The sequence below is a fragment of the Solenopsis invicta genome, chromosome 4 (assembly GCF_016802725.1).
Source record: "Solenopsis invicta isolate M01_SB chromosome 4, UNIL_Sinv_3.0, whole genome shotgun sequence".
In the NCBI taxonomy this organism is placed as follows: domain Eukaryota; kingdom Metazoa; phylum Arthropoda; class Insecta; order Hymenoptera; family Formicidae; genus Solenopsis; species Solenopsis invicta.
This window is the reverse complement of record NC_052667.1, coordinates 26,299,433-26,327,003: the sequence shown is the minus strand read 5'-3', so window position 1 is coordinate 26,327,003 and position 27,571 is coordinate 26,299,433. Positions and strand designations below refer to the sequence as shown.

The window sequence follows — 27,571 nt, the reverse complement described above, 5'->3', positions numbered from 1 at the left end:
ACTCACGTGACTAGCGCCGCTACCGCCGCCGCTACGCAGTAGCAGCAGTCGGTCGGTGAGGGAGCACGGCGAAAGGTCGCGGCGCATTTCAACCCGTATCTTCGTCGTCCCGTACGATAAGTGACGGCTGCATGTTCGTGTATCGCGTATCTCACGGATATTTAGCTTTAATTTGAGATCGCAGGGTCACTCGTCTCATATCTCGAGCAATAATTGAACGCGGCGTGCATTACGCGTAATTCAAACGCGCGGTAAGTGGACGAAGGTGCAGCTACGTGCAGCAGGTGTAGTTACGACGCCAGCGTGCACCAGCGTGTACCAGTGGTACCTGCTCTCGACGCGGCGCCTTTGATCGCGCGGTTTACGAAAGTTTAATCCGCCATGTTGATTTCGTGTAGGCTGTTTGAGTTCGCGCTGCTCTCGCGTTATCCGTCGCATCCAAGTGGAATTGGGTGGAATCGAGTGCGTATCGTGTGTGATCGTTGTCAAGAGTGATCGCGTAAAGTATCGAGCGATGTGTGAGCACCGGTTAGCACGCTGGCAGTCGTCTTTTACGCGTCCTTGCGAATGACGGTTTCGCGATCGCGGTCTCTCTCTCTCTCGTTCTCATGTTGCTCTTCTCGACGTGACAAAATCGCCTCGCGATTGTCGTCGGGGCTGTCGTACAAGGTGTCGTGCGACGTGTCAAGTGTCAACGGTTGATACACGAACAATCATGAACGTGGCTTCGCGAATGAGTCTCGTCGGGTGACGTGAACTAGGTGACGCTATTCGGCCAAGTTCTGTTGCGGTTACTCCGTTTCGACGCAGTATTTATTATCACTCGTCGTTCATCATCGAAAGTGTTGCGCAAATATTCTGCGATTCTTTGTGTTTTAATCAATGTGCAAGCGATTAGGTATAAATGTCAGTGGAATCTTGTGTGAGTGCGAAGGAGTACGTGATGGAGCAACACATAAACACGATGTGTGCGAAATCTGAGAGGAGGAGGAGGAAGCTCGGTGAGCATCAGGCATCGGCGGAACAACCATGAGTAAGTTATTTGTTATTGATTGTTGATTCATATAAAAATTTTATAATAATTTATGATTCTTGGAAACATTATATATTTAACTTCTTTATGTTGAATCTATTAAAAGACAAATTAAAAATTAAACGCAAGATAATTATTTTGAAGCATTAGATATTTTGGAAATTATTTTAATTTAGATGCATTTGTATGTTACAGATTAACGCAGTGTCAGCTCCGCTGTTGCGCATCAGTGTTGGTAAGTCTTAAAAAATTTATATGAACCTTTCGGAAGCTAAGCTAATCAACTTCAATTTTTGATACTTCATAAAATTGATTAACTTCTCCCTTCGAGAGAATCTTACGAAAGACAAAAATTGATTGTCTAATTCTGTATAATATATTTTTTACACACACACACACATAACAAAATAATATAAAATAAATATATATGTAATATTTTCTTACGTTTTCGAGAGAGATAACGTGAATTTTATTTAATTAATGTGACGGTGATTAATTCCCGACTAGAACGCGCCCGAAGCGGCGTCACGCGGCCGCGGCGGCGTGTGACGCAGCACACGGCGCGCTGTATGCTGTATCGGCTGTATCTGCTATGGAATTTCATTCGCACACGTGCGCGCGCTCGTTCCACTAACGCAATAAGAATAAAACGCCGAAAGAAAATGCACGTAGACGCAAAGTTGTCGAATCCATTTGAAATCGTAGTAGGGACGTACGAGCAATATTTGCTTGGCTACAAAGTGCACAACATCGTAAATGTAAGTATATTTCATCATGTGTAGAGGTTAGGTTAGGTTATATGCTATAGATGAAATTTATCATAAAAGTTGAAAAACATTTTAAAAAACGCTTCTAATAATTATATTTATTTGTATGTTTATATATTTATTGCTTTATTATAATTATTCAAAATGTACTAAAGGAAAAGGTGTATCTTTAATCAAAGTTTCCACCTGATATGAGAGACTTTTAAATGTGAATCTTTTAAACACAAATATTTTATTAGGTTTTGTTTTTTTTCTTTTTGGCCTCAGGAATATACAATAGAGAAAAGCTTTGCGACTCACAATCATATCGCAAGTATACGCAGTGTCGCCAGTAGTAAATATCACCTAGCTTCTGCAGGTGCCGATGAAACGATATGTCTCTACGACATGCGTTTCAGACGGGAGTCTGGCAAATTGGTACATCATAAAGGTACACAGATAAACGCACTCTATATTCTATACAATTTATTGTAGTTATACCAATTTCTGTTACCTTCCATATTTTTTTTCAAGATACTATCAATTGCATTGCGTTCACTCCTGAAGGTTCACATCTGTTCTCGTGCAGTAACGATGGAAGCATAAGCGCCGTTCGTTGCGGCAATTGGCAACTAGAGAAAGTCTGGCCGACAGCGCACAAAGGCTCGGCCGTTAATACTCTGGCTATTCATCCCACGGGGAAACTAGCATTGTCCACTGGACAAGACGGCGTGCTTAGGACGTGGAATCTGATTAAGGGTAGACAAGCTTATGCTATCAATTTGATACCGAAACTGAAGTCTAACGCCAAATGGATAACCGTTATTAAATGGAGTCCGAGCGGTGAAAGATATCTCTTAGCTGCCGATGGAAATATTTATGTTTATTCTGTAGAAACTGCTGGAATAGAGAAGGAACTTACGTTTGATTCAAATGTTGTTTGCGTCGAGTTCTTGAAGGATAATTTAATTGCGGTTGGTTTCGAGAACGGAGATATAAAATTTTGTAATCTCAAAACCTCCCTGCATACAATCAATACAAAGGCGCATAGCATGAGAGTAAAGTGTCTCGCACATATGAACGATCTCTTGGTAAGCGCCTCTAGTTCCGGAGAGATCAAACTTTGGAGATATAACAAACATAGTTTGGATATGTTGCAAATTGTAAATTGTGGTGCCAGAATTACTTGCCTCTCTGTCGTACAAGCTTACAAAAATTTAGTGCAGCAGACAGAAGTGAAATCGGAGGAAGAAGAGGAAGTAAAGAAGAAGAAGAAGAAGCAGCTTCGTCTAAAGCAGGAAGTTATTATTGAAAACGAGGAGGATTTAGAAATCGCAAATCCCAAAGAAAAAGCACGAGAAGCAAAACATGGAAAAAAGAGATCTATAGAGGATATCGAAGACAACGTTCAGCATTTAAAGAAGAAAGCTCCAAAAGTAAAAGAGACTGTGGTTTCAAGAAAGAAGAGGGACAGGCCGTCACAGATGGAAGATGTTATCGATAAACCTAAAAAGAAGAAGAAACTCTTAAAAGCAAACGAGACAAGTCCTTTTAATAAAAAACGGAAAGAGCGCAGTATTGCTTCACATATCACCTCGCCAGCGAAAAAAATTAAAAAATCGAATAAAATCGAGGAATTGCCTCGCAGAAAACACAAAGTAAAGTTACCAATGACGGATGTCGAGGGTAGTCCACCTAGAAAAATGAAGAAAAACGTAAACGCGGTAAAGGAAGTTGTGTCAAAAAAGAAAAAGAAAAAAATAAACAGGTTAAATTAGGGTTCAATTGCGAGAGTCTCTTTATAAAAGTTAATTTTTTTTTCATCCGTGTGATATTTACATGATAAACTTAAAACTAAGAATAAAGCGCTTAAGTGCTTAATAAATTACTCGCTAGTTCCTATAATTATAAATCAGTCTATTTACAATTTCTTAAACTTATCACTGCACCAACGTCTTCTTCTGTCACTAGAGAGAGAGAGAGATTAGGTACCGAGATAACAGTTTCTAGGCGTCGTTACGTTTCGTATCGCTCGAAAGATGTCTACCACAATATGCACTTATGCGACGGGTTCATTGGACTACCAAGCGGGCATTTCCAGGCCTTTGCAAACTCTGCATTGTTCGACAGCGTGCCAATGACTCGAAAATGATTTGGCGCGTGAACACCTTCTATCACTTTGGACTTCAATGCCCCGTTCGTATAATTGCCGCACCAGACCTTGAAAAAAGTTAGCGTTTGTAACTCAATCTTGTAAAGTTTTATACCCCCCAAAAAATTATGACATTTTTCCTTACGTGTAAAGCTCTTTGCGAGTTTAATTTATACTTAGATAGATTTTCATTACAAATAATTGTTTATTAATTTGACCAGAGAAATAATCATGTCTATAGATGTATAAAGTTTATACAAGTTTCATTTAAATAACATTATGTAAAACAATTTTTATTCTTTTATTTTTCTTTATTTTTAGATTTATGCAATAGTAATATATTAAGATATAGTTATATTGAATAAATAGCATGAGTTTTATTGCTATTAAAATATACTCCATTTTGTATTATTAAATAAACTGCGTTTTCAAATGAAGGAAGCTGCTGATTGTGATCTTTTTAATAGACGTGCTACAAATTTGATAATTTATTGTTGAACAAAAATTAATATATTACTTTTGCAGAGTTGTGAGAGGTACGAACTTATATATATTATTTTTTACCTGTGCGAAACCTAAGAAGAAGAGTTGCTCGTTGCTATAGTCGACAAGTCCTGGTAGAGCTTGCTGATACGGATTGCGTGCAATCAGCCTTTGATACGCCCTGTAAGCTTCCCTGATGCCGCCATTGTCGGCGATATTTTCACCCTGAGTATTGATGCCGTTCACCTGAAAATCAGAAGGCAAATCGAGTGGTTGAGCACGCGAGCGAGGGGCGCCTTGGCACGCTTCTTTCTCGGTGCTTTCAATGAGCAAAACAGGCACGTGGCCATCGCACGATGCTCACCGTGAAATTATCGCCCAGCTCCGGCAAATGATAACTGCTGTACTGCTCTATCATACACTGTACTTTCTCGTGATAATGTCGTAACGTCTCGTCGCTCCACCATTGCCGTAGATTCCCGTTCTCATCGTACCGACGACCTGACATAGAAAATCGCATAATTCCAGATATTATTTCAGATATACGGATGTAGTGCTAAAGAAATATAGGCGAATAAGTGGTTATTTTAGCAACATTGTGTAACGCGCATCGCATCGTAGATCACGCACCTTGATCATCAAAACCGTGTGTAAGCTCATGGCCCATGATCGCCCCCATAGCGCCATAATTAATAGACCTGCGAAAGATTTGTAGTTTAGCGATTTATGATGAGGATAATTCACGCGCATCGAAACTTTTTTTTGAGCTCATATATTTTTACATCTTGAATGAAAATATATAACATTTTAATAAATAAATTGCGTATATAATGCCGGATAGTTAAATATTGACATTTTTGATTATCGGGTGGGATCTTGTACATAATTATGTTTGTCAGTATGATACTTTTAAAAATCTACAAATTTCTGAATGTAATATGACTCTCAGTCATGTACAATATCAAAATCTTATTAAGCAGTGCACAATTAGAGTTGTTGCATCTAAAGAAAATATGAGTTCATGAAAATATTGTCTCGTCTGTAAAATATACGTACTCCAATCCATTGCCATAAAACGGAGGATGCAGGATGCCAGCTGGAAAAGCTAAGAGATCACATTCCTTTTATTTTAGATAATTATTTTAAATTGATGTTATAAAACCATAGTAATATTTCTGATTAATACCATATGTGTTAATTAGAAAAATTACTTCAATTAATTAGAAAATTGACATTAAGACACTTACTGACTGAGTTTAATATCGCGCTGTAAAACGCGTTCACTGTCGTGCCCGTCGATATCCATCTGCTCCTATCAGGCTTCTCGCGTAAATTATTGAAGCTCTTTTTCATCGCCACGTCAGTTAGTTTTAGAAAACTTTCGAACAGCTTTCCATCAATCACCTCCACCTAAAGAAATCAGATCAGATATTGTAGTTTTCGCAGTTTGGGTCAGAATGTACTAAACTTGTAATCGTGTGCAAACACGTGATATTTTCAGAGAGAACTCACTCCTTCGAAAAACTTGTCTAGCTCTTTTGAATCAGTGATCCAGTCGGGAAATCCTACGAACGGCCTCATCGCGTGCAACTTTTTATGGGCTCGAGCTCTTGTGCCGGCATCCATCCAATCCACCTCCATGACCATTTCGTCGAACGCCGCCCTGATATCCGAAAGCATCTCCAACGCCTATCGACAATAAATCATTGTATCATCATTGTATCTTCTCACATCAGTTAGAAAAATATTGGGCAGTCAGTAAAACCCGAGTTTTGTTTTAAGGATATCCTGAAAATTAGGGGATCGGCAAATTTTTTCCGACCACGTAGGAAAGAATCAAATAATATTTTCAAGCTTTACGAACCAATCCAATCAACAGACAATGTTTGTTTTTACACATTTAAAATGTTATAATGAAGAATAAATATCTAAAAAACATTGCTGATTGGAAAGTAATTATGTAGATTTCCTCTCTTTTTACATAAATATGTAGATTTCGTCCTCTCTTTTTACATAAATATGTAGATATTTATGTAAAAAGAGAGGACGAAATCTTTCACAATTTTGTTAAAAATAAAATTTAAAAAACAATAATTATTATCATTATTATAATACAACAAACACTTAGAGAAAAGTTTCTTCGAGTAAAAAAAAATTGAAGCAAAGAAATTTGTGCATTGCTGTACAGTTAAAAAAATAGTTCAATTTGAAGAAATTTTTTGATTGTTTCTTTTATTAAAATTAAAAATAGTTTGGTTGTGCAACGCAAATCTTTATTTAAATGAAAGAAATACATTTTTAAAATCAAAATTATTTCTTACAACTTTATCAGGACTTTCTTTGAATTAAAATATTATTTAAATAAAATAAATAATTTGAACAAATAATTTATTTTAAAAAAGTCTAATAACATATATTTTTTAAATTAAACAAATTTTTATTTTCCTCAAAGATATTTTCAATTTAAAACAACCAAGTTAAAAAAACAATTTCATCAATTTAAACATAATTTTTCTCTGGGTGAACAAATAATTAGAATAATAAAATAAAAATTTAATTATTTTGCCGACCCTTTCTAAATATTTCAGGAATACTAATAGCAGGCGAACCTTTTCTCGTGCCTGCTGATTGAAATGTCTCTGCGCGTAAATGTAACTCAGTGCCATGCCGAAGTTCGCGTTGACATTCCCGGTGCATCCCTTCCAACGCGGTGTCTTCTCCTTCAGACCGAAGATCTTCTGCGAGAATTGGAAGCCGAGATCGCGGAACTTCTGCAGCGTCAGAGGGGCAACGGTCGCGTATACGCTCCACCAGACGTATCGCACTGAAAAATCGGTTCGGTGTTAACGTTATTTATCGGCGCGTAATCACCGTTTCAAACGCGGCGAAACAATCGCGGACTTATTTCTATAGATACAGTGCAGCTTTCGATAGCTTCCGACCCCGGTGACCTCTTCTCGCTATTTTTTTTCCCTTTCTCTCTGTAGAAACGCTCGATATTATGCGTTATGGATTCTGGATAATTCCAAGTCTTCCTTTCGCTTTAGGCGATATTTGGTATTTGAAGATAAATTTGCAATTAAATTAAAGGAGAAGTTTAAGGAACCTTTCGTATAGTGCAACTCAATTTTAGCAAAAGCGCTAGAATATTGCGAGTCTTATCTTTTTCACGCTATTATCAGGCGAATCTCCAGATAAAAATTCTTCATATATAATTATGTATAATTATATAGTTATCAAATATATATCCATATATAAATATAAATAATTAAATATATATATGATATAATGAAATATATATAATATATATATTTAATATAAATATATATAATATATATATAATATGTACAATACATATTATATATATATATATATATATATATATATGATTATATATATATATATATATATATATATATATGATTATATATTTTATTATATATGTTTATTTACCATTATATATGACAAATTTTTTTCCCGGGTATCGCTTATCGCTTCTATCAATATATTATTTACAATAATTATTTCATGGCAGAAAATTAATGAGAATCACGTTGCAAAAATGTTGTTAGAAACATTCGTTTGAATGTTTTTACAGATAAAATGAATTACGCCATTCTCCTTTTCCCTCTCTCTCTCTCTTTCTTTCTTTTTTTTTCTTTTTTCTTTTGTCTTACACAACAAATGTAAATGAACATAAGTGGAAAAGTAACGATATGCGTTGTGGATTGTATAAGCATACGTTATGTCACAAGACAATAGCGCTTGTGGTTTGAGAGTACTGAAATTCGGCGTACCTATTGTGGCGGGTGGAGTGGCGGCCAGTAACACCGGCAGTTTTTGCAAATACTGTAGGTCCACAACGATAACTCGATCCTCGGTCGGATTTATGGTGACGTTTGTATTCTCGAACACGGCATCCAAGTACCTTGTCCAATTCCACTGAAACAACATTTCGCGCGTTTAATTACTCGTCCATCGAGAACGAATTTTATCTTGCTCCGCCTTCCCGATAATGTTCGCTATTTAATTTAAGGAAATAAATACGAATATTTATTCGTAAATTTTTATGGATTATAAATAAAATAATCAGTGAATAAAACGCGAGTAAACAAATTTACAAGATAGTTGTAATCGATACTTCAAGCATGAAATTAAAATGCAATTTTTTTTATTTCTTTAATATCGTCTAGTAATAATTTCGTAAGTTTTTAAATATTACTTCTTTCGTTAGCGGAATTTTACCGCTTGAACTTTACCGTTGTTGGAATTTTTATGAGAATTACTTGTTTCCAAATATTCGTCGCTATAAAATACAAATATCGCGTCATCACGTTCTTAATTTAATCGGCCATTTATCTTGCCTACTTTACCTTATATGCATTAATGTGAAGAAATAAACAGATATATCAATTATCGCCTACCTGCTGCCCGCGTAAATCCGTGAGCTGTTGCAGATCGTCGATAGTCACCTCGTGAATGAGATGATCCGAACTGCGCCGTTCCTCGTTCGTCGCCATGATCTGGACGGATTTCAAAAGAATTAAACGTATTCCTGAAAACGCATTATCCTCATATTGGAAGTTAATTAAGCGAAAAGATGTGCTGAACCAATCAATCAATTATTATCACATCTTTGTTAAAATTAAAAATGAAAAATTAATTACTGAAGCTCAATTTGTGATTAACATTATAGGTAATCTTAAGTGCGATGCTTTTTGACATATTTACACAGAAAAAAAATTAGTATCAAATCGACAATTTATTGTTTCACTTTAGCAAGAAGATCAAATCTTGAAAGAATTTGATAATCTTAAACAGACATAATTTGCTAACATGAAGAAATTTTATTTATATGAAACAATGAATTGTTGATTTGATACTAATTTTTTTCTGTGTGTAATAATATATGTATCCTTTATGAAGATATACACTTAATATGCAGGCTATATGGCATAGCTTGGAATATAATTAAAATTTGAAGTCCTCATAACTTGAGACAGACCTAAGACACTTACCTTAGCGAGTTTCGTGCCAAACTCTAAAATCTCGTTAGCGTAATTCGCACTCATGTTACCAGCCCCCGCTAGCTCGACCATGGACTTTATGTACTTTTTATATTCCAACAGTTCTGATTGGAAACGCCGCGGATCCAATAAGTAACGCTCACTAAATCCGGGGGACACTTGCTCCAACTAAAAAAATTTCGTTTTCTGTGCTTCGTCACAGGAGATATACAAAAAATATTCACATAGAAAATTAATTTTTCTAAAAATTTAAGTAATTTAATTCTTTTAAAGAGCAGCCATTATACGAGTTTTATTATTAAATTAAGTTATTCAACATTAAAAAGGACAATAATTATAATAAAGCTCGAAATATTTAAAATAAAAATTGAAATTGAGCTAGCTCGACTTGATCTCGTTTACCGTTTAATTTTTATTAAAAAGGACATTAAATAGAACCATTTTTTTTTCCTTTTTTTATTAAATCGGAAAATGAAATCATTTGCTAAGATATTAAAATATAATTTAATAAAATTTGGAAGAATATTAAAATTTAAATTAATGTGCTTTTAATTTTGAAAAGATTTTTATAAGATAAAAATCTTTATTTCTATCAAAACAATTTTATATATTTTCTAGAATTTCGTGAAATTACGCGTCTTTTATTGAGATTCTCTTTCTCTCTCTTTCTCTTTTCATCTTCAATCGTTTTCTAAATTTTCTTTCATTCAAATTGCTGGCATTCTCACCATCATCCGATTCCTCGTGGTGTCCTTAACGTCTTCGCTGATGTAAAAATTGATAAAGAGATTCAAGCCTAGCATTCGTTGGCCTATACCAGACACTCTCGATATGTCTAGAGAGGGTATTTTACCCTGCTTCGGCGGCTCTTTCGGCAAACCTAGGCTATCGAGTACCTCGAAGATGGGTTCCAATCCTAGAGCCTCGACAGTCGCTGCAATCCGATAATTTCCGTAATTTTAAATACGTTCTATCATCAAGGCTACAAATAGACATATGTTTACAGAAACGTTTTACAACCTGGTTTAGACTAGTAGCACGTAACGCTACTATTACCATTTTCCACGCGGAAGAATTTAATGCGATCGTTGTCTCTATTTAAATCATTTGCACACTTGGTTTTCCCGATTTACGATCGCGAACGCGTCGTACAAAGGCAGACACGAGATCCGGTTACTTCTTCGCGATAATAAAGTAGTCAATTTATCTTATTACGTTATTATTGATTATATTATTATCGCGGTAATGATACTTTGCAATGCAATGCAACGCGAGCAGCGATTGTGTTGTTAACGTAATTGTTAAGCAAGTATTTATTCCTTCGAATTTATGCTTATGTAAATGCTTATATAAATTGCGCGCCTTATATCCTTGTACGAAAGCATCAATTTATATTATAATGAATAATTTATTGTCGAAGTAGGCAGATTGTGAACATGTTAACGATAGAAAATCTTGATAGAGAATTGGTTCGCATGGAAATTATATTACAGCTCTTCCTTTTCGGCATCGAGAAACGTTTTTTGACTTGGTATGCTCTTTCTCAATATTTAATATTAATGCATAACCTTCTTATGCTAGTTAATTTGTTGTATTCATTTTAAGAAGTTGCTATTTATAACTCGAGTTCGATGAATTATTCCTTAATTTAATAATAATTCAATCGTGTAATTTGAAAATTTTTTACAAATTTCTTGAAAGCTTGCTTTCAAAATATTTCGTCAAGTCATTCGGTACTTTCATTCTTAAGACTTACCGACATCCATGCAGGTCCTGTAAAGGGCCCGTGCCTGTTTCACCGGTTTGAGATCGTTATCCTTATCCGATTCCTCTAGTAGAATCCTCAAATTCTGCAGAAGTTCCTCCCTGAGCAGACTTAATTGATCCCAGAAGCTCTGACTCTGAGGAATTGGATGTTTGTTGATCCAGCCGCCGCAGGCGAAGTTGTAGAAGTCCTTGCAAGGATCCACGGATCTGTTCATCGCGCCTATTACTCGCGCCGCTATAATGATAAAAGCAAGTTCATCGTGAAACAATTTTATATCTCAGAGTGATTATAAACTGAGCCAAACGAATTGTCTTTTTTAATCGAGAGTTTAAATTAATGTCTTTAATTTTTCCCTGATTTTTATTTTTTTAATTAATCAATAAAAAATCATCGATAAAAAATACCTGTCTTAATGCATTCCTCGTTCTGGCACATCTCCTTGTACTCTTCTTTGCTAAAGACCGCCATCTGCAAAGTCAGTGCTACGACAAGGGCGATAACGGTCACCGCTAACAATCCGACGACGATTACGAGCCGCATCTCGTTTCCGCTCGATTTCTTCTCATCCCGCTGATTGTAATTCCTATCGAAAAACAATGGAAAGATTCTATTAATAAAATGTGTGAAAACTTACAACATGATTTGACAATGTGATTTTTATATTGATATATATAATTATATAATAGTATTCTACCACTGAATTTTATGTCAAAATGCATAAGAAGAATTATAAAATGCAAAATTAAAAAAAAAAGAAATCTAGAAAATTGTCCAAAATTGTTTTCCAAGTTGACAGCCGGAGGCTTACATATTTCATTGATGTACTACTTAAAATTATTAAATCGTTAAAATTAAAACGACAAACATATACAGGGAAAAAAAGAAAAAAAGAAAAATCTAGAAGAACTTTTACTTCATGCGTAGAAGAAAGATGAAGAAGAAGAAGAAGAAAAATAAAAGAAAGAAGATGCGTTTCAGAAAGATGCAAAAAAAAATAAAAAAATGATTTTATGTTTAATGGACACATTTCAGTAGAGAATTCGTATAAAAAATAGCAATCTTAATAGTTAGTAATTTTAGATGAGAGAAGTAAGAAGTAAGAAAACCGAAAGTAAGAAATAAGAAAATGTTATTGATTTTTTTATCAAAAAAACGCTTATTACCACGGGACGTCCGAGTTTCCTTTCACGTTCTCCACCGTGTCTCTCTCATTATCCTCCGGGTCATTTACCTTCAAAAGAGAAATGATGACATTATATTTCACAATAATTGCCCGTTATATCTATTTCTTTTACTCTATTAATGCTAACGAGCCTGCCTGTCGAAGAATATGACACTGTCGCAACTCCGTTATATTCAATTCCGAAGTAGCGAAATGCTAATAGTGCATTGCGAGGGAAGTCACTTTGATCTGACAAAGAAGCAAAATCTTATGACTTAACTTCTGCGCTTCGTACTATGAAAATGCGAGAGATCAAAGCGCAACTAAAACAGATGCATTTCGTGTAACATAATCAGGAACCTTGAAGCGATTCTGCAAGAGCGATTCACTGAGAACGATTAGCTCGATTTTCCTGAATTGCGTTCCAGTCGCAGATAAAAGATTCTACTTAAAAAAAACTTGATAGAGAATCTTAGAGCGGAATTCACAATAGAAAGAGAGAGAGGGGGGAAAAATTTATACTTTTATTTATCTAGTGAAATATCGCAGACAAACTGATTCAATCTTGATAAAAATAGCGGTTTTTATTGACGCCACGAGATTCTCTGGTTTGTTAGCGCGATAAATATATCTTTCGTCTGTTAAGCCGAAGGCGTTAGACGAGCAATGGCAGAGTATATTTAAAAATAGAGTATACTTAAAATGGAGTGCCGTGGATAAATCTACGCGAGCGGCGTGCATCCAAACAATAGCGTTCTCGCGCGCTTCGATGTTTAATTCCGCGCGCGGACCTTACGTAAGCTCGCGATCGCTTTTATTTTTCGCGTCATTGCCGCGAATAGCGGCGATTTCGACGATTTTGGGTTCAATGGAATGAAGGATCGTTCACGGACGCGCGGCAGGATATTGGGTACGAGGCGAACAATGGCCGAAGTAATCCCGCCGATTCTGGAGCAAGGTGAGCGTATCGATCATCGCGGTTTTAACGCCAATAACGTCGCGATGGAGGATATCTCGCCGATTCAAACCACGTGATACACAGCCGCTCATTCCCGGCGTATATAATTATTATACGACGTGCGTGAAACAGATCGGAAAGAACGATCTTATAGAACGCATTGTCCTTCCGCACAAAAATTCTATTGGGTCGAGGAGATTATGTCATTGCCTTACAGTCGGAAATTGGGTGTGTAAATTGGGTGCTGCAAGATAGACTTGATGAAAACCACTTCGGAGCTAACAAGCTGAAATGACATAACGACGTTCTGTATATTTTTAACGCAGGTGCTCGAATATTTTTTTTCAAATTACGAATAATCCTCGTTCTGTGGGGCGGCGAAAATAAGTCGATCAATCTCAAATTCAGAATTTAACGCGCACTTATCGATTACTCCTTAATTATAATGATGAGAAATAAAAAAAATATTTTTAGTGATTCATCCGTAAACGTAAATAATGATTCGTGATGACCTAATTCTAAAGTCACTCTTAGTGTTTCACCCAACTTCGATTAATATTAATTGTAACCAACTGAATGTTGCTCGCGTATGTATACTTTATCTGTCAGAGGGATCTTTATCTGCCAGACGCGCGTGTTTAACGAAAGTACACTTAACTGAAATTAATGAAGTAAAAAGTTGACATAGTCGGCTGCGATATGGGACAGTCTTGAGCTTTCTTCTCTCGCTTCTGATTTCATTAACAAGCACGTGTCTAACGTATCGTTCGTTCCGCATTGTTTTATTAACCCTTTCACTGCCGACGATTGTAATGGTCTCATTTGTTCTAGTAAGTCTAGTAATCTAGTCTCATTTTTTGTAACCAATAAATGCTTAGTGTAGCGCATATTAGCGCACTTGCAAGACTATTTATCATTTATCGTATTATTAACTCAAAGTATCTTTGAATTAATTCGAAGAAATATTTTTCTCTTTCAGAACACATTTTACGTTGATTAATTGATTTTTCTGCTGTAACGTCACATTGACTTCCTTCTTTCTGTTCTATGATTAATTACAACGTAGATGAAGAACTTATCGTAGATAAAGAAATTTAGATAAACGTGATTGATGCTGTTTAACGCTGCTGAAATCAGCCTCGGAGAATTTGGCAGCCGTCTTCGTGTTTAGTCGAGAGGCGAGAAACCGATTTTCCGCGTACGGTGCAGACACATCGGCGTGTGTATGTACATCCGACAACGTTCCCATTATATGCTTCGACCTATCAAATCGGCAGACGTATGAGAAGCGCCGGCGCCTTTTTCTTGTCTTCTCTCGCTCTCGCTCTCTCATTTATCTATCAAGTAAACCATACGAACTTACGTAATCGTATATCTGCTTCAGTCTAGTTCTCTTCCTCTTTGTCCGAGTAAACAGAATCAACTCTTCCTACGAGATACCATCGCACCATATGATTCCAAGTTATTTCTAGTTATTCTCTCTATTTGTTTCTCTTCTCCTTCTGCTCTTTAATCTCCCGAATCGGAGTGGAAAGAGGCCCATTTGAGCGTTTAGCAGTCGATTAATATCAATCCTAATAAATCGTGGTAAGATATTGAATACTTTGTCATAATTATTTTATGCTACAGAAATGTCCATCGTAGATATTGGAAAAGGGGAGTTAATAAAAAGTTTTTTCAACAACCGAGTAAATGCACGGTAAGACGTTTTAAGGATGTATTGGTCATATCTTCAAACATTAACAAAAATTAAAAAATTTTATACAACATTCTAGTGTTACATTTAAGTATTTTAAGTGTTTGAGATTAATAATTCACTTATGAATTAAAAAATTATTTAATTTTTTGTTTACTGTTGATTTTTATATAAAATCGCGTTTAATAGTATAGTTTATTTGTACATTTGCTGGGGAAGTAGTATTACCAATTAAATCAAAATTTTTTACGCATAATAAAGTTCTAGTAAACATTCGTGCAATCATACATTTAAATTCACTCACTTGTTTAAAAATTATTTGTTTAAAACTGCGGCAAAATATAATAATTTTCTTTGCAAAAATCGTTATAAATTAATTTTTTATTTCTTTGCAGTTAGTTTCAGGCCCAAAATTCAAGTATTTGCTAAAAAAAAATGTTTTTTGTTGTTGATCAGGAAAAAAAAGAATAAATCTAGGGAAGCCTTCAGTTTTTAAATTTTAATAACCGTTAGCTCGTATTGTAAGTATAGCCAAAACATCCTTCAAAAGCTTTTCCATCAATCATGCAGAATCACGTTATATTATCTTCTCTTCGTCTGTTCTTCTCGTCGTAATGTGACAATCTAATTTCCAAGTACTTCAGTACTTCACGATAATAATGCACGATCATGGAATGTCTCTATTCCTCTCTTATTATTATTATTCCCCCATGTTATTTTCGCCATGTCGTCGTGAATTATTTACCGCATGGTAATCGCGAAAATTTGAAGAGGACGTACGAAAATGGTATTCATATAGATGTCTTTATGCTGATGGCCACTCGCAGGTCGGCAATTGTCATCGGCCTCACCGTTCGCTTCCGATCCGCGTGTCCTTGCAGTCTGATAATTGTCATCCGACCGACGTCGCTTCCGATCCTACGTCGTCCTTGCGCGCCGTAAGATTTCTCCGTTTAACGTCGAGCCGAAAGGCCGCGGATACGAGTTCCGTCAGCCGAGCAATTAGCGGCGCATCTAGCATTGAGTTTCGCTGCGAATCGACAGAATTGCAATTCTCGCCCCGATTGGGGAAGTACTTGCCGAATTGGCTCACGTTCGCGCGCGAATGGGTGTTCTCGTCGTCCTTGCAAAGATACCAATCATTGACGAGACGACGACCGATTTCGTTATGCGTCATCGATGAAGTCTTCGAATGCATCTCTCGAGAGAACATTACGCGACGCTTCGCGCTGCTCCCCTTCGCCTTTGTCTCGTTGCGGGATACCGCGTAATTAATTCTTTACGTCACGTTAATGCATTCTTCCTCGCGACCAACGCTCGTGGCGAGGCAATAAACAACGAGAACCTGACGGACATAATTCAATCGTCTTCCTATATCAACTTCAATTCAGGAATGTAAAAACTGTAAAAAGCAGCGTAACGGAAGCTTAACTGAGGTTTAATCGCAGGCGGGTCGATTTTTCTTCCAGAGAATTTTTCTTCGCTTTTTCATAAATAGTGCTGAGCTCGCTTATGAAACCTAGATCGACGATAGCAACCGATATATTTTTATCACGAGCTTTTGTAATCTCCAAATACAAAGATAAATTGTTACCCGTTCAAAGCACCTGAAAATATAACTTGTTTCGTAATTACGCCGCTAAATGACATTTTGTATGCATAAAATAAGGTATCTTCTCTTTTTCGCAGTAATTAAAAAGCCATCCGAGTTTCGCACCACTTGGAATTCACATAAATGCGAACGAATAAAAAATCTTGACGAGGCCAAGCCGTCTAATGGACAATTCCGCGTGAATGATAATGCGACGTTCGCATAATGAATCGTTTCTATACTTGTCTCCCGTGCCGATTGTTTACGTTCCATTCTACTGAAGAAACTCATCTTTGTCGAGTCTGTCATTAACAGCTGTAATATTCTAGATATAACAAGATGATAAGATTATGAAACAATTAGCAAAATTGGACGCTCATTGAATGCGAGCTTATTCAAACAACGGCATTATAGCAATAATAATGTAATAATAAATAAATCATTTTTAACTGCGCGTCTGTTAAAATTCCTTGTTTTTTCTAAGTACAGTAATTGCTTTAATTTCGAGTGGTAGAGCCAGGATTGACTCACTGACAAACATTCTTTTTTTCATTTTGATTATTAATTCTGATTATTTATTCCAGTTACGAATCAGCATGAGTAAGCTCCAAACAACGCTCATCCATGACAATGTACCGTACAGTATTTATTTATCGATAAATCGTCGGTATTCTCTGGCTCGTCACGTACGAGACGAATGCGTTATCAGAGGCATTGACTCCGATCGTCATGCGGCACGTGAGCGTCTTTATCGCTCAATCTCCTCCATCGTATGCGGCACGTTTCCGTTTTCATATCCCGCTCAAGTCGGTATGTTAAAAGCTCCGTCCAAAAGATATTTCAATTAAAAAAAAAAAAAAAACTGTGTATTCTTAGATTCCAGCGTCAGTTTATGCCCTCGCGTAAATTAGTTGCGCGCTCAAAAATTTGTAATTTGTGCCACTTCCAAAATAAACGGCTCAATTTAGAAATTTGGCCGGTGCACCGCGGGTCGTTGTCGTCTTAAGAATTCCCTCCGGCGAGGGACTCCTACGACGTCCCGACTCATTATTCTCGTTTACGTTCGCAGCCTGTTCCCGAGAGGAAGAGACGAGTGCTCTGTGTATTTTTCTTAGATCGTTTCCCCACGCAAAAAGTTACGACAGAAAGAGATACATCGTCAATGTGCCGTAACATCCCAATCGTTTGTTTTTTCACGGAGCGTATGCATTTGATATGTATATATCGAACTGATACATCGAGTCGAGAAGTAGCTTCGAAGGATTAATTGCAAGAGACAGACTCGATAAAGTTTCTTAAGTAAGAGTTTAGATCAGTCAATCTTACAATTAATCTTTTACGCTCCGTAAAGAATAAATAATTAATTTAAAGAATTTTTCATTAAGACTGATCACGAAGAAATTTATATTGTACTATTAATTATTTTACTTATAGTAATAATATTTTATTATTACTATACAAATTACTGAATTAAATTCATTTCCGTATTGATAAATACTGCATAAATATCAAATGATTTCAACGTTTTTTTTTTTTTCTCCTTAAGTGCACCGTAGGTAGTCTGAAAATAACGAACAAGGTCCAAACGACGCGTCCTCTTAAGGAATTTTAAGGCCAGGAATTTTTCAGTGACGTTGAAGAAAACGCGATAATTATTCTCAATAGTATTCGCAGTTTCTATCCGACGGGTAATGGCGAAATTATTTTCCAACCGATTAGCGAAGCCGCGAGATGTAGGTTGACGGAAGGCCGACGCACAGGCCACCTTCAAAAGTGACTGATGCACTCGGGAGGTCCATGCACAGCCTCATCGCGCGTCGCGTCCCGCTGGCTGTTTCGCAAGTGTATCGCCTGAATGCACCATTGAGAGGATCCCATTTCAGCGACGCAAATGCGAGGCGGTCGTAAGTGCCGCCGGGCCGTTGATGCTTGCAGCCCATTGTCGCCCTATTGCTTGATAATACAATTAGGCGAAGGTGGTCAGTGACTTCTGGCTTCTGCCATCAGCGATCGCGGTCGCCACACGTGTCACTTTTCCTCCGCGCGCGCGTCTCTTTCACCGCGCGGGCAGTGCGTTGCGTCGAAATTATTATTTTCGCGCCGCGTTCTCGCTCCTCGACTCCGAGCGAACGCGCAGAAGATGAGCGTGGAAAGTTCGGCTTTCTGCAAATCTCTTTACTTTCGCAAAATTCTAGTTTCATGGATCTCTGATCCCGTCAGATCTCCGATTACACACGTCGGCGTCCCGCCTTTCGCGGATCCTGTGTTGATAGATGCGCGATTTTACAGTTTTGGCTGGACTACTTACTGCAAAGTACAGAGAGAGAATTCTCTCTTCGAATTTATTCTGAAAATCGTGGTAGCCGTGGAATAATATGAACTTTAAAGAATTTTACTATTCTTCCTAAAAACACACAATGTTCTTAGAATATTATACGAATATTATTAAAAATTAAAATAATATTACTATCAATATCCGTGGAATATTATGAAAATGTTCTACGAATATTATTGTAGCAAAAAATTAATGTGAATTATAAAATATTTATAAACTTTATAATTATCACATTTAAAAGTTATAATATTCTCGATTTAAAATACTGAAGTAAATAATATTATTTATACTTCTTCATATAAAACTCATAATAATATTATCAGGAATGGACATGCATTTTTTTATATTTCAGGAATATTATTTAATATTATCATTAATATTATTAATTAATATTATTAATAACAGAAATATAATTAATATTAAATAATATTAAAGGTTTATAAGGCTTTTAATGAAATTTACTAAAATTATTAGTATATTTGACACATTTCTTTAAAGGCCATATTGCCCCACGATTTTGCAAGAGATAAATTTTAATAAAAAATTCTATGTAGTAAGCAGTCCAGCTAAAATCATATAAATAATAATTCTAGTTAAAACTCCGAGGATACATGATAATCCGTTTACTCCCCTACATCGATCGTCCTAAGCGACAGATATTTGACATTCCTGACGCTGCGATGGAGACACGCGAGCCGTAATCGCCGTTTAACGAGCTTCCGGGGAAGGGCTTCATGGAACGAATTCGCTTCAAGTGCTCTTCTTGCCATTGACTTAAATTTCTCGAGCGAATCTCAACTCGCGCGCGGTCGCCCGCTCGCGGATCGCATCCGCGCACGCTCCACTTCTTCCGCCCGCCTTCTTTCTTCTCCGACGAAGGAACAATCACTTCTATGATGATCTCGCCGGAATACGGGGCCAGTGTGCGACCCGTATCGCATAGATAGCGGAGTAGCCGATTAGACGAGACGAATGGATCACAGAGCGAGAGAAATAGTTGATAAACGCGCCTATTCTATGTGGAAAAGAACTTGATAAGATTATCTGAACTGTTCGAAAAAGCTAAAAGCGTCAAAATCGTGATTTGATTTCAGTTTTCGTCGGTGTTTTTTTTTACCTACGTTGTTTATAATCATTTCTAATTGGAGAAACCATTCCATTAAAAAAAAAGAAAACAAAAAAAAAACAAAAAGAAAACGAAAAATGCGTAAACTGCGTAGCCATGTCGCAAAAGGGGATAATAGATAATCGCCGTAAACGGTATCGCTTTATCTGCCTCGAGCACGAATAAAATGTGATATTCGATGTTAGCAACTGGTCTTATTTTAATTAGCCTTCACCTGCACGCGATTGACCTCTTTTTCCGTCAAGTAAGAAAACCAGAATTGGCTGCAGCAATGTTCGACTACTTGCAATTTCTAACGAAGTATAATCGAACACGGCAGTTTACTTTTTCCTCTTAATTGGATTTAATCGAGGAAAAAAAAATCGATTGATCGATTGCTGGTCGAAAATCCGTGATCGCGCGCAGAGATAAAATTTATTTAATATGTAACGGTGAAGCTTTAAATATCTTGAATGACAATCGACGCGCGCAAGTTCGTCGAAAAATAATCAAAGAATTAGGGAGAATCTTTAGAATTTTCGTCTTTAACGCGGTATATTTTAAATAACTATCACTTAAGTATTATAACAAAAAAAAAACTCGAATCGTTTAAGTTCTTTTCGCAAAAATTGAGGAAGGTGTAGTCATCGTTCTGAAGCACTGTGAGAAAAAAGATCATCAAACATTCTATTGTTTCTATGGCAAATGTAATCGAATGGGTGCATTTTATTAATATTTAATTAATAAAAAGTGCATTTTACTAGATCATCTTTCGAACACGAGAGATTACGATTATTTCCAAATTATTTTTTTGTAATAAATCACAGTTATACTTCAAAAATTAAGTTTTAGAGTTAACGTTGCGCGAGCACTTTATGATTTCCATTCGTTAAAATTGACGTGAAACAAGTTGCGACTATCTGCGCGGAATAGATCGCCCCACCTTTGCGCATCGCACGCACGGTGATAAGGCGATGAATGCGTAGTTGCCTTGTGTCTTGTGCAGAGATCGGCACACGTGCTGTCGAGAGAAGGGAGGATTGAACAACCGGAAAGGAAACCGCCAACAGGTGGAACGAGGCGACGTACTTGCAAATCACGAAATCGATCCTATAATTGTGTCGTTTGACGCATCAAGTTTTTTTTTTTACCGAACTCGTTTTTCTTTTTTCTCTTTTTCAAGTTCGACCGAGCGAATCGAGCGATTTGAGTTCTCAATCCATTGCTCTCGAGGACAAATCTCTCTCTCTCTCTCACGGAAAGACAAAGATTTGCGTCGTCGGTGAAGCGAGATAATCCTTCGGCGCACGTTCATCAATTAGAATTTAATTTAAATAAATCACACCTCCAATTGCGCGCTGGCTTCCACTGACGCGGGACGAATGTGAAACGAGACCATTATACGAACATGTAGGATTTGCATGAAATTTCAAGTACGCCCCTTTTCGATTCGGAGACGATTTTATCTCTCGGCGGCGCTTTACTGCGAATTCCTTCGCCGATCTGCACATGACCCGAATAATTATTTCAACGAGCAAACTGTCCGTCAAAATAAACTTCTTCAGAAACAAAAGAAAAATACAGATATTATCTTTCTATTCTCTTAGAGCTTAGAGACTCAACTGTTAAAATCTTCTATTTTTGTTATAATAATTTATAAATTAAGCTGGCGATATCAAATCCTTTTTCTACAGTGATATATCGCGACAATCTTTTTAAACATCTTAGCATGTTAAAAGCACGAAGCTAAGGCAGTGTCCACTTCCTAAGAAACTTTTTTATTCCAAAAATTTACTGAAAAACGGAATATATTAAATTTACTTAATTAATTAAATTAATTGATTCGATTGTCATTGACGACATAGATAAATTTCGCGAAAGAAAATGAAGCGAAGCGCTCGCGCGACGCCAGTTCGGAAAATCCTTCTTTGAGGGACCATTGTAATCTATCATGGAGAAATAATTCAAGAATATAAATGACTTCTCATTTTGTTTTAATGTATGTGCCCAACACAATAGTCTTTCATCGGTATTCACGTTGCACAAGAATCGCGCAGGTATCTGTGATAAATAAATCCGCGGACTTTACGTTCTCGCAGGAGGAGGAAAAGCCGACGCGGCGCGCCAAATTGGCTAAGGAATAGGCAGCTGAATTTTAATGGAAGCCTGACGAGACCGGCACAATGGCTGGCTCTCGAATCTGGCTTATCCCCGTCCCTATCGGCACACACGTTCCCTTCAGCGTCATTCGGATGAGGAAGTACACGCCGCGTGTCTCACCTTGTATCTCATTCTCGCGTCTTCTTCGCCGTCCCGTCCTTATCGACCTCTGTCTTCCCGTCCTTCGGTCCTCTACCCTCTCAGCCGACGTGTCTGCAAAAGGACGAGATAAATTATTGTTAAAGAAATGTTCCCCGCGTCTCATCTGACGCGGCGAATGCGACCGCCGGTGAATCATCTGTTTTGCATTGAATGACAGAAAGCGAGCGCCGTTTTTTCTTCCCTCTCTTTCTCCGTTCGTCGCGATTCCTTTGTGAGGACAATCGCTCGCGCGATTTGTCCTCCGGGGAAGATAACGATGTCGCGAGAATGAGGTACACGACGTCGTTTGCCTTCCAAGAAGATCTCTCTCTCTCCTTCTCTTTCTCTCCGTCTTTCTCGCGGCTTGGCCCAAATTTATTCAGTTTTCATATGACGATCGTCTCACTTCGATGTACACACGTAGATACATACACGAAACGTTCGGACGTTGGTTGGTTCGACGAACCGTCATCCTCGGCACGTTAAATTCCGAGAGTTTGATAAAAGAAACGGATGAGCGCGCGTCGTCGACTTTTACCGGATGCGAGGACTTCGATAGCGCGGATGTGCCCGCCGCTCTTCCATAAATAATAATTTATCTCTCTGGGATTGGCATGGTACATTAACCGGTTAACGAATCGCGCGCCGCTCGATTGTCTATCAAAACGCTTTCGTTTCCACGAGAGCGATCCTACGCGAGCGCTTAGAATTTTATTATCGCGTCGTGCAAACGATTTTTCACGTTCCGGAGCGGATCGTGCTGGAACCGTCTCGGGTTTCCAGAGAAAAGCCTCGTTCGCGATGCGCGCGTTGCAAGGTGCATTGCACGAGCGACTCTCGCAGCCTGCTCGCCGCCGCGCCGTGCCGCCACGCCGACGACGTCTGAAAACGAGGGGATCTATCTCGATTAACGGGTTAAGCCGCGCGGAAAAGCGCACGTCCGTCTAATAGCGTGGCGATTCACTCCCTTTTGTGCCGCGAAATTGCGTCGTGAAATCGCGAGATCGTTATTAAATCAGATGCATCCCGGCGGATCGATGAAAGCGTGCGGCACGCAGCCCAGCTCTCGCTCAGGATCGGCGGCGCTGCAGAATTAATGCATGCACTAGTACCGCTATTACATTCATAAACGCGCAGCGGGAAGTTTTTCACCTTTTAAGCATCACGTTATTATTTAATATTAAATAATATCCCTAGAATATTATTCAATATTAATAAAAAGTGATCATATGTCCACTCCTGATAATATTATATGAATATGAAAAGTGAATAATGTTATTTACTTCAGTTTATTTTAAATTATCAAGGATATTATAATTTTTAAGTAATTATAAAGTTTTGAATATTTAATACATCACAATTCACATTAATTTTTTAACAAAAATAATATTCGTAGAACATTTTCTTAATATTTCACGGATATTGAAATAATATACTACGAATATTATATAAGGTGGACATATAACATTAATACCATACTCCTATATTATTAAAAATTATATTCTCGGAATGTTATTTTAATTTTTCATAATATTCGTATAATATTCTAGGAATATTGTAGCGCCTATAGAACTGGTGCACGCAGACGAAAATAAACGAGAAAATATCTACGCGAGTCGATCTTCGATTCCAATTGGAAAAAATAAAATTACCGGAGAAAAACCCGAAGACTTTTATCAGATCAAATATAAGAAACAATCTACTTTTTCAGTTTTACATCTATTCGTTACATTTTCACGACGATACACCATGTTCCAGTCAAATGGATGGATCGATCTTTTGCGTTTTGAATCATCTACATCGTTCTTTTTATGACGCTATTAATTCGCGATTCGTCGAATCGCGTTTGCATAATTATTGTCTGCGATACGCGATCCGCACGCACGTCCTTGACGACTCGTACGTTGTACGTACGTCGCGAGGCGTCGAGCGCATGCCGCCTTAGATCCGACCCTGCTCTCGCGATGCTTTCGATTTCGCGTCTACTAATCGTATCTGCCGCCGCGCATCTCGCGCGGAGGAATCGCTGGTGCAACGGTTGCGTTGCGCTCATCTTTCGACCATTTGCCACGCGCGGCCGGCGTTTGAAGATACAATATTGAAGTGGATGACTACAGATACAGTTATTCCTTACGCAACGAAATGTCCACGGTGCGTATACCGTCCAGATACGAAATAGAGCGTTTGCGGGCCTCGAGGACTTTCAAGTGACCAAGCGAATATAATGTGATGTACGGAAGAAATCAATTTATCATTCTTCTAAATTACGATTCATCGCATTAATAATTTATTAAGTTGCTAATTTATTAAGTTAATCAAGAATTAATTTATTGTATATCACAACAATTAATAAAATAACAAAAATTAATTAATTGAAACGTTTTCTCCACATTAAAACCAAGTTTTTTTTTAAATTCTGTAAACTGTATGCCGTTATCTTAGATCCATAATTGATAGAGAGTAATTAAACTTGTATTGCTAAAAATTGCTTTCTTTTAAATGCAAAATTTTCACATGAGATAAGAGACTTGAAACAAGCTTTTTGGAACTCGCCCTCGAGAGCTCAAGTATTCGTTAGAAGAACGAATGTGCTATCTGGAAAATATTCGGACACGAATCTTATCGTTGAGGTCTACAGGATGTTGAAGATATAAACAGACCGCCCTGGGCATTTTTTAAGAGAAACGGTCTCTTTGTGCGGACTCTTTGCGCAAGCGAAAACGTATATGAGGGGCCGCGGTGTGCAGCATCCGTTTTAAAATCTATTCATAAACACGAGACGGATGTTAAAAGAAACGGCGCTATATTCGTTAAGACGTTCGCTCGCCATCGCGAAAGATCCGTGTAAATCCGTAATTTAACTTCTTTAAAGTGAGATGATACACCGATCGCTCTTTTGGCATCCTGCCAGAGAGCAATTTAGTGTCGGACAGACGCTTTTGTCGAAAGCACGCACTATTAATCTTGTGCGCCGCGTACTTTTTCAATTATATTTTTTCCCCAACTTACTTAATATTGATCCCGACTTGGATTAATCAATTAGCGAGTCTGATGATACTTTCTAATAATAAAGTCACTCACATGAGAGAAAAAAATTCAAATTTTTTTGAAGATCTAAATATATTCTACTTCTTCCTCTCAAAAGAAGGGAATTTTGAATAGTATATAAAAAAATTCCAGGAATTTAAGGAAATGAGGGGCTAGATGTATTACGAGCGTACTGTCGGAGCATTGCCTTGACCGAACGTGAGTTGAAAAACAATAATCGCAAGGCGAGCATAACAAACTTTGCGGTCTGCGACGTCAAGCGGTGTCCAAAAAATTTATCTTGAATATTCTTTACAGTGAGAGATGCTTTCACTTCCGATTATAATTTTACATTGGCTGAAGCGAATATTTTATAGTAGACAAAGTAGAAAGGATATACGTAAAAATTTTCGAAAAGAATTAATTGAAAGACAAAAAAAGTTTATTAATATTCAGAATAATAAGAGATCTCGTCAATACTTTTTTTTTTAATTAATAAGCTCCAATTAATCGCCAGTATTAACATGTATTACTCGAAGATTTTTATTTTTCATAGATCTGTTATAAATTTCTTTTGATATGAACGCAAATAGGAAAATTCTCACACATATACACGTATATTATGATAATATTTAAAAAACACAATATAAATAATCGAAATGTTTAATCAGTCACATATAAATGTTATGCTGATATTTATTGTGTAATTTTATTTACCCTTTCAAGTTCATGAAACTACGGGCGATCTTAAAACATAATTCTAAGTTGAACAAAAGTAATAATAACACATTATTAAATTGAAAATGAATTTAATAATAAATGATACTATTGATTAAAATTAGTCAAGACACCCATTTTGAAAAATCGGGAGGTCCTAAGTTCAATCCCTGGTTGAGTTATTTTTTTTGCAATAAATTTTTTACAGTCTTTTAGGGGGAAAGGGTTCTCACTGGCATCATTTGTTATTAAATTGACTTTCAATTTAATAACGTAATATTAATATTTCTTGTTCAACTTAGAATTATGTTTTAAAACCGAAAATTTATTCGCGTGTAACTTTGTGGACTTGAAAAAATATATAAAATAATGCAATAAATATCAGCATCTAAGATCTAGTTATGATTAAATTAACCGTTTTGATTAGCCATTTCGATTGTTTGTATTGTGTTTTCATATATCAATTAAAGTTCTGTATTAAATATATTACAAAAATTTTATTAGAGCTTATAGTATGTACAGTCGTGCATTTAGATGTGTCGCTATCAATAGATAGCTATATATACAAGATCTGAGAAGCTTACGTCTTGCAGAAGAACCTTCGACCTCTCGGCATGTAATATATCCGCGTCGCGTGCGCATAAAAATATTTACTGTACCACGTGCATTCTTGGAAAATTTAACATCTCTCATAATAAACGAATTTTTCATGTATTTGTAAAAAAAATTAATAAAAACTTATAAAGTCAAAAATGCTCTTCCCTTGGTTTCTAGGAAGGAAAATATTTTTGAGCATTTTCCTTCATCTTATGGAAACTGCAGAGAATAAATCCAAAACTAGAATTTTCTTCACACTAATCTCAAAAGAATTTTCCAAAATAAATCACGATATTTCTTGATACAACATAATCGGATAAAATTTTACAAAAAATAAATTACAATATTTCCAGAAATAACGCGATTGCATGTAATTTAAATGCAATATAAAAGAATAAAATGTGTCACAATAAATTTGTTAAATGCATTATTTATGTTTGTGACAGAAGTATCGAGAGATTCACTGTCAATCTCTTGACATCTCGCGTAATGAATCGACGAACGATGCGCTCTCACCTGTTCGCAGCTTCTCTCGACGACGATTCTCATAAGAGCATATTAAAATTTCGTTCTACGATGCCGTCAGTTTTCTCCGCAAGTTAGAGACGAATGGACTCGGCAGGGAAAAACGGGCGAAAAGAATGCGCGATCTCCTTCTCTCGACTCGCGATTTTGTGTTTTTCCTCCGTATGTCGCCGCAGCCGCTTCACATCATCGCTTCGCGACTCGCGCGGGCCCCGATTATTCTTTTTCTCTTGCTCTCTTTGATGTTTCCCTTTTCGGCGGGCCGCGATTCGTTTCCGTGTGCCGGCCGCGGCGGAGGATACGACTCGAGGACCGCTAGTAAACTAAACTGAAGTTTCGGCTTGCGGA

At 37.0% G+C, this 27,571-nt stretch overlaps 2 protein-coding genes across 3 annotated transcripts; one reads left to right on the top strand and one right to left on the bottom strand.

The window, feature by feature from the left end:
• Nucleotides 1-370: 370 nt before the first annotated feature.
• LOC105196306 (p21-activated protein kinase-interacting protein 1-like) lies at nucleotides 371-4,221 on the top strand. 2 transcript variants are annotated; one of them, XM_011162139.3, is made up of 5 exons: nucleotides 371-1,033; nucleotides 1,229-1,268; nucleotides 1,541-1,791; nucleotides 2,068-2,230; nucleotides 2,314-4,221. In XM_011162139.3, the coding sequence occupies exons 3-5, from the start codon at nucleotides 1,603-1,605 to the stop codon at nucleotides 3,555-3,557; spliced, it is 1,596 nt and encodes a 531-aa protein (XP_011160441.1). In that variant the 5' UTR covers nucleotides 371-1,033; nucleotides 1,229-1,268; nucleotides 1,541-1,602; the 3' UTR covers nucleotides 3,558-4,221. The 2 variants fall into 2 exon arrangements, with proteins under 2 accessions (XP_011160441.1, XP_025988505.1); XM_026132720.2 differs by lacking the exons at nucleotides 371-1,033; nucleotides 1,229-1,268 and having other exon boundaries at nucleotides 1,651-1,791; nucleotides 2,159-2,230.
• On the bottom strand, nucleotides 3,574-27,571 carry LOC105196307 (neprilysin-4). Its single transcript, XM_011162141.3, has 17 exons — nucleotides 27,215-27,571; nucleotides 22,337-22,429; nucleotides 12,373-12,440; nucleotides 11,614-11,792; nucleotides 11,198-11,443; nucleotides 10,170-10,375; nucleotides 9,433-9,609; nucleotides 8,839-8,937; nucleotides 8,212-8,356; nucleotides 7,024-7,238; nucleotides 5,927-6,103; nucleotides 5,662-5,824; nucleotides 5,471-5,519; nucleotides 5,045-5,112; nucleotides 4,779-4,915; nucleotides 4,496-4,660; nucleotides 3,574-3,999 (listed from the first exon to the last, which is right to left on the bottom strand). Exons 2-17 carry the CDS (start codon nucleotides 22,346-22,348, stop codon nucleotides 3,823-3,825), a joined length of 2,283 nt encoding a protein of 760 aa, XP_011160443.1. The 5' UTR covers nucleotides 22,349-22,429; nucleotides 27,215-27,571; the 3' UTR covers nucleotides 3,574-3,822.

Bases quoted from the DNA above. Each gene is read 5' to 3' on its own strand.
- LOC105196306 (XM_011162139.3), top strand. From the start codon at position 1,603: ATGCTGTATCGGCTGTATCTGCTATGGAATTTCATTCGCACACGTGCG. The intron at 1,792-2,067 runs GTAAGTATATTT...TTTTGGCCTCAG, and splicing joins AAGTGCACAACATCGTAAAT to GAATATACAATAGAGAAAAG. The intron at 2,231-2,313 runs GTACACAGATAA...TTTTTTTTCAAG, and splicing joins CAAATTGGTACATCATAAAG to ATACTATCAATTGCATTGCG.
- LOC105196307 (XM_011162141.3), bottom strand. The intron at 9,610-10,169 runs GTGAGAATGCCA...AAATTTTTTTAG, and splicing joins CCACGAGGAATCGGATGATG to TTGGAGCAAGTGTCCCCCGG. The intron at 6,104-7,023 runs GTTCGCCTGCTA...TATTGTCGATAG, and splicing joins ATCAGCAGGCACGAGAAAAG to GCGTTGGAGATGCTTTCGGA.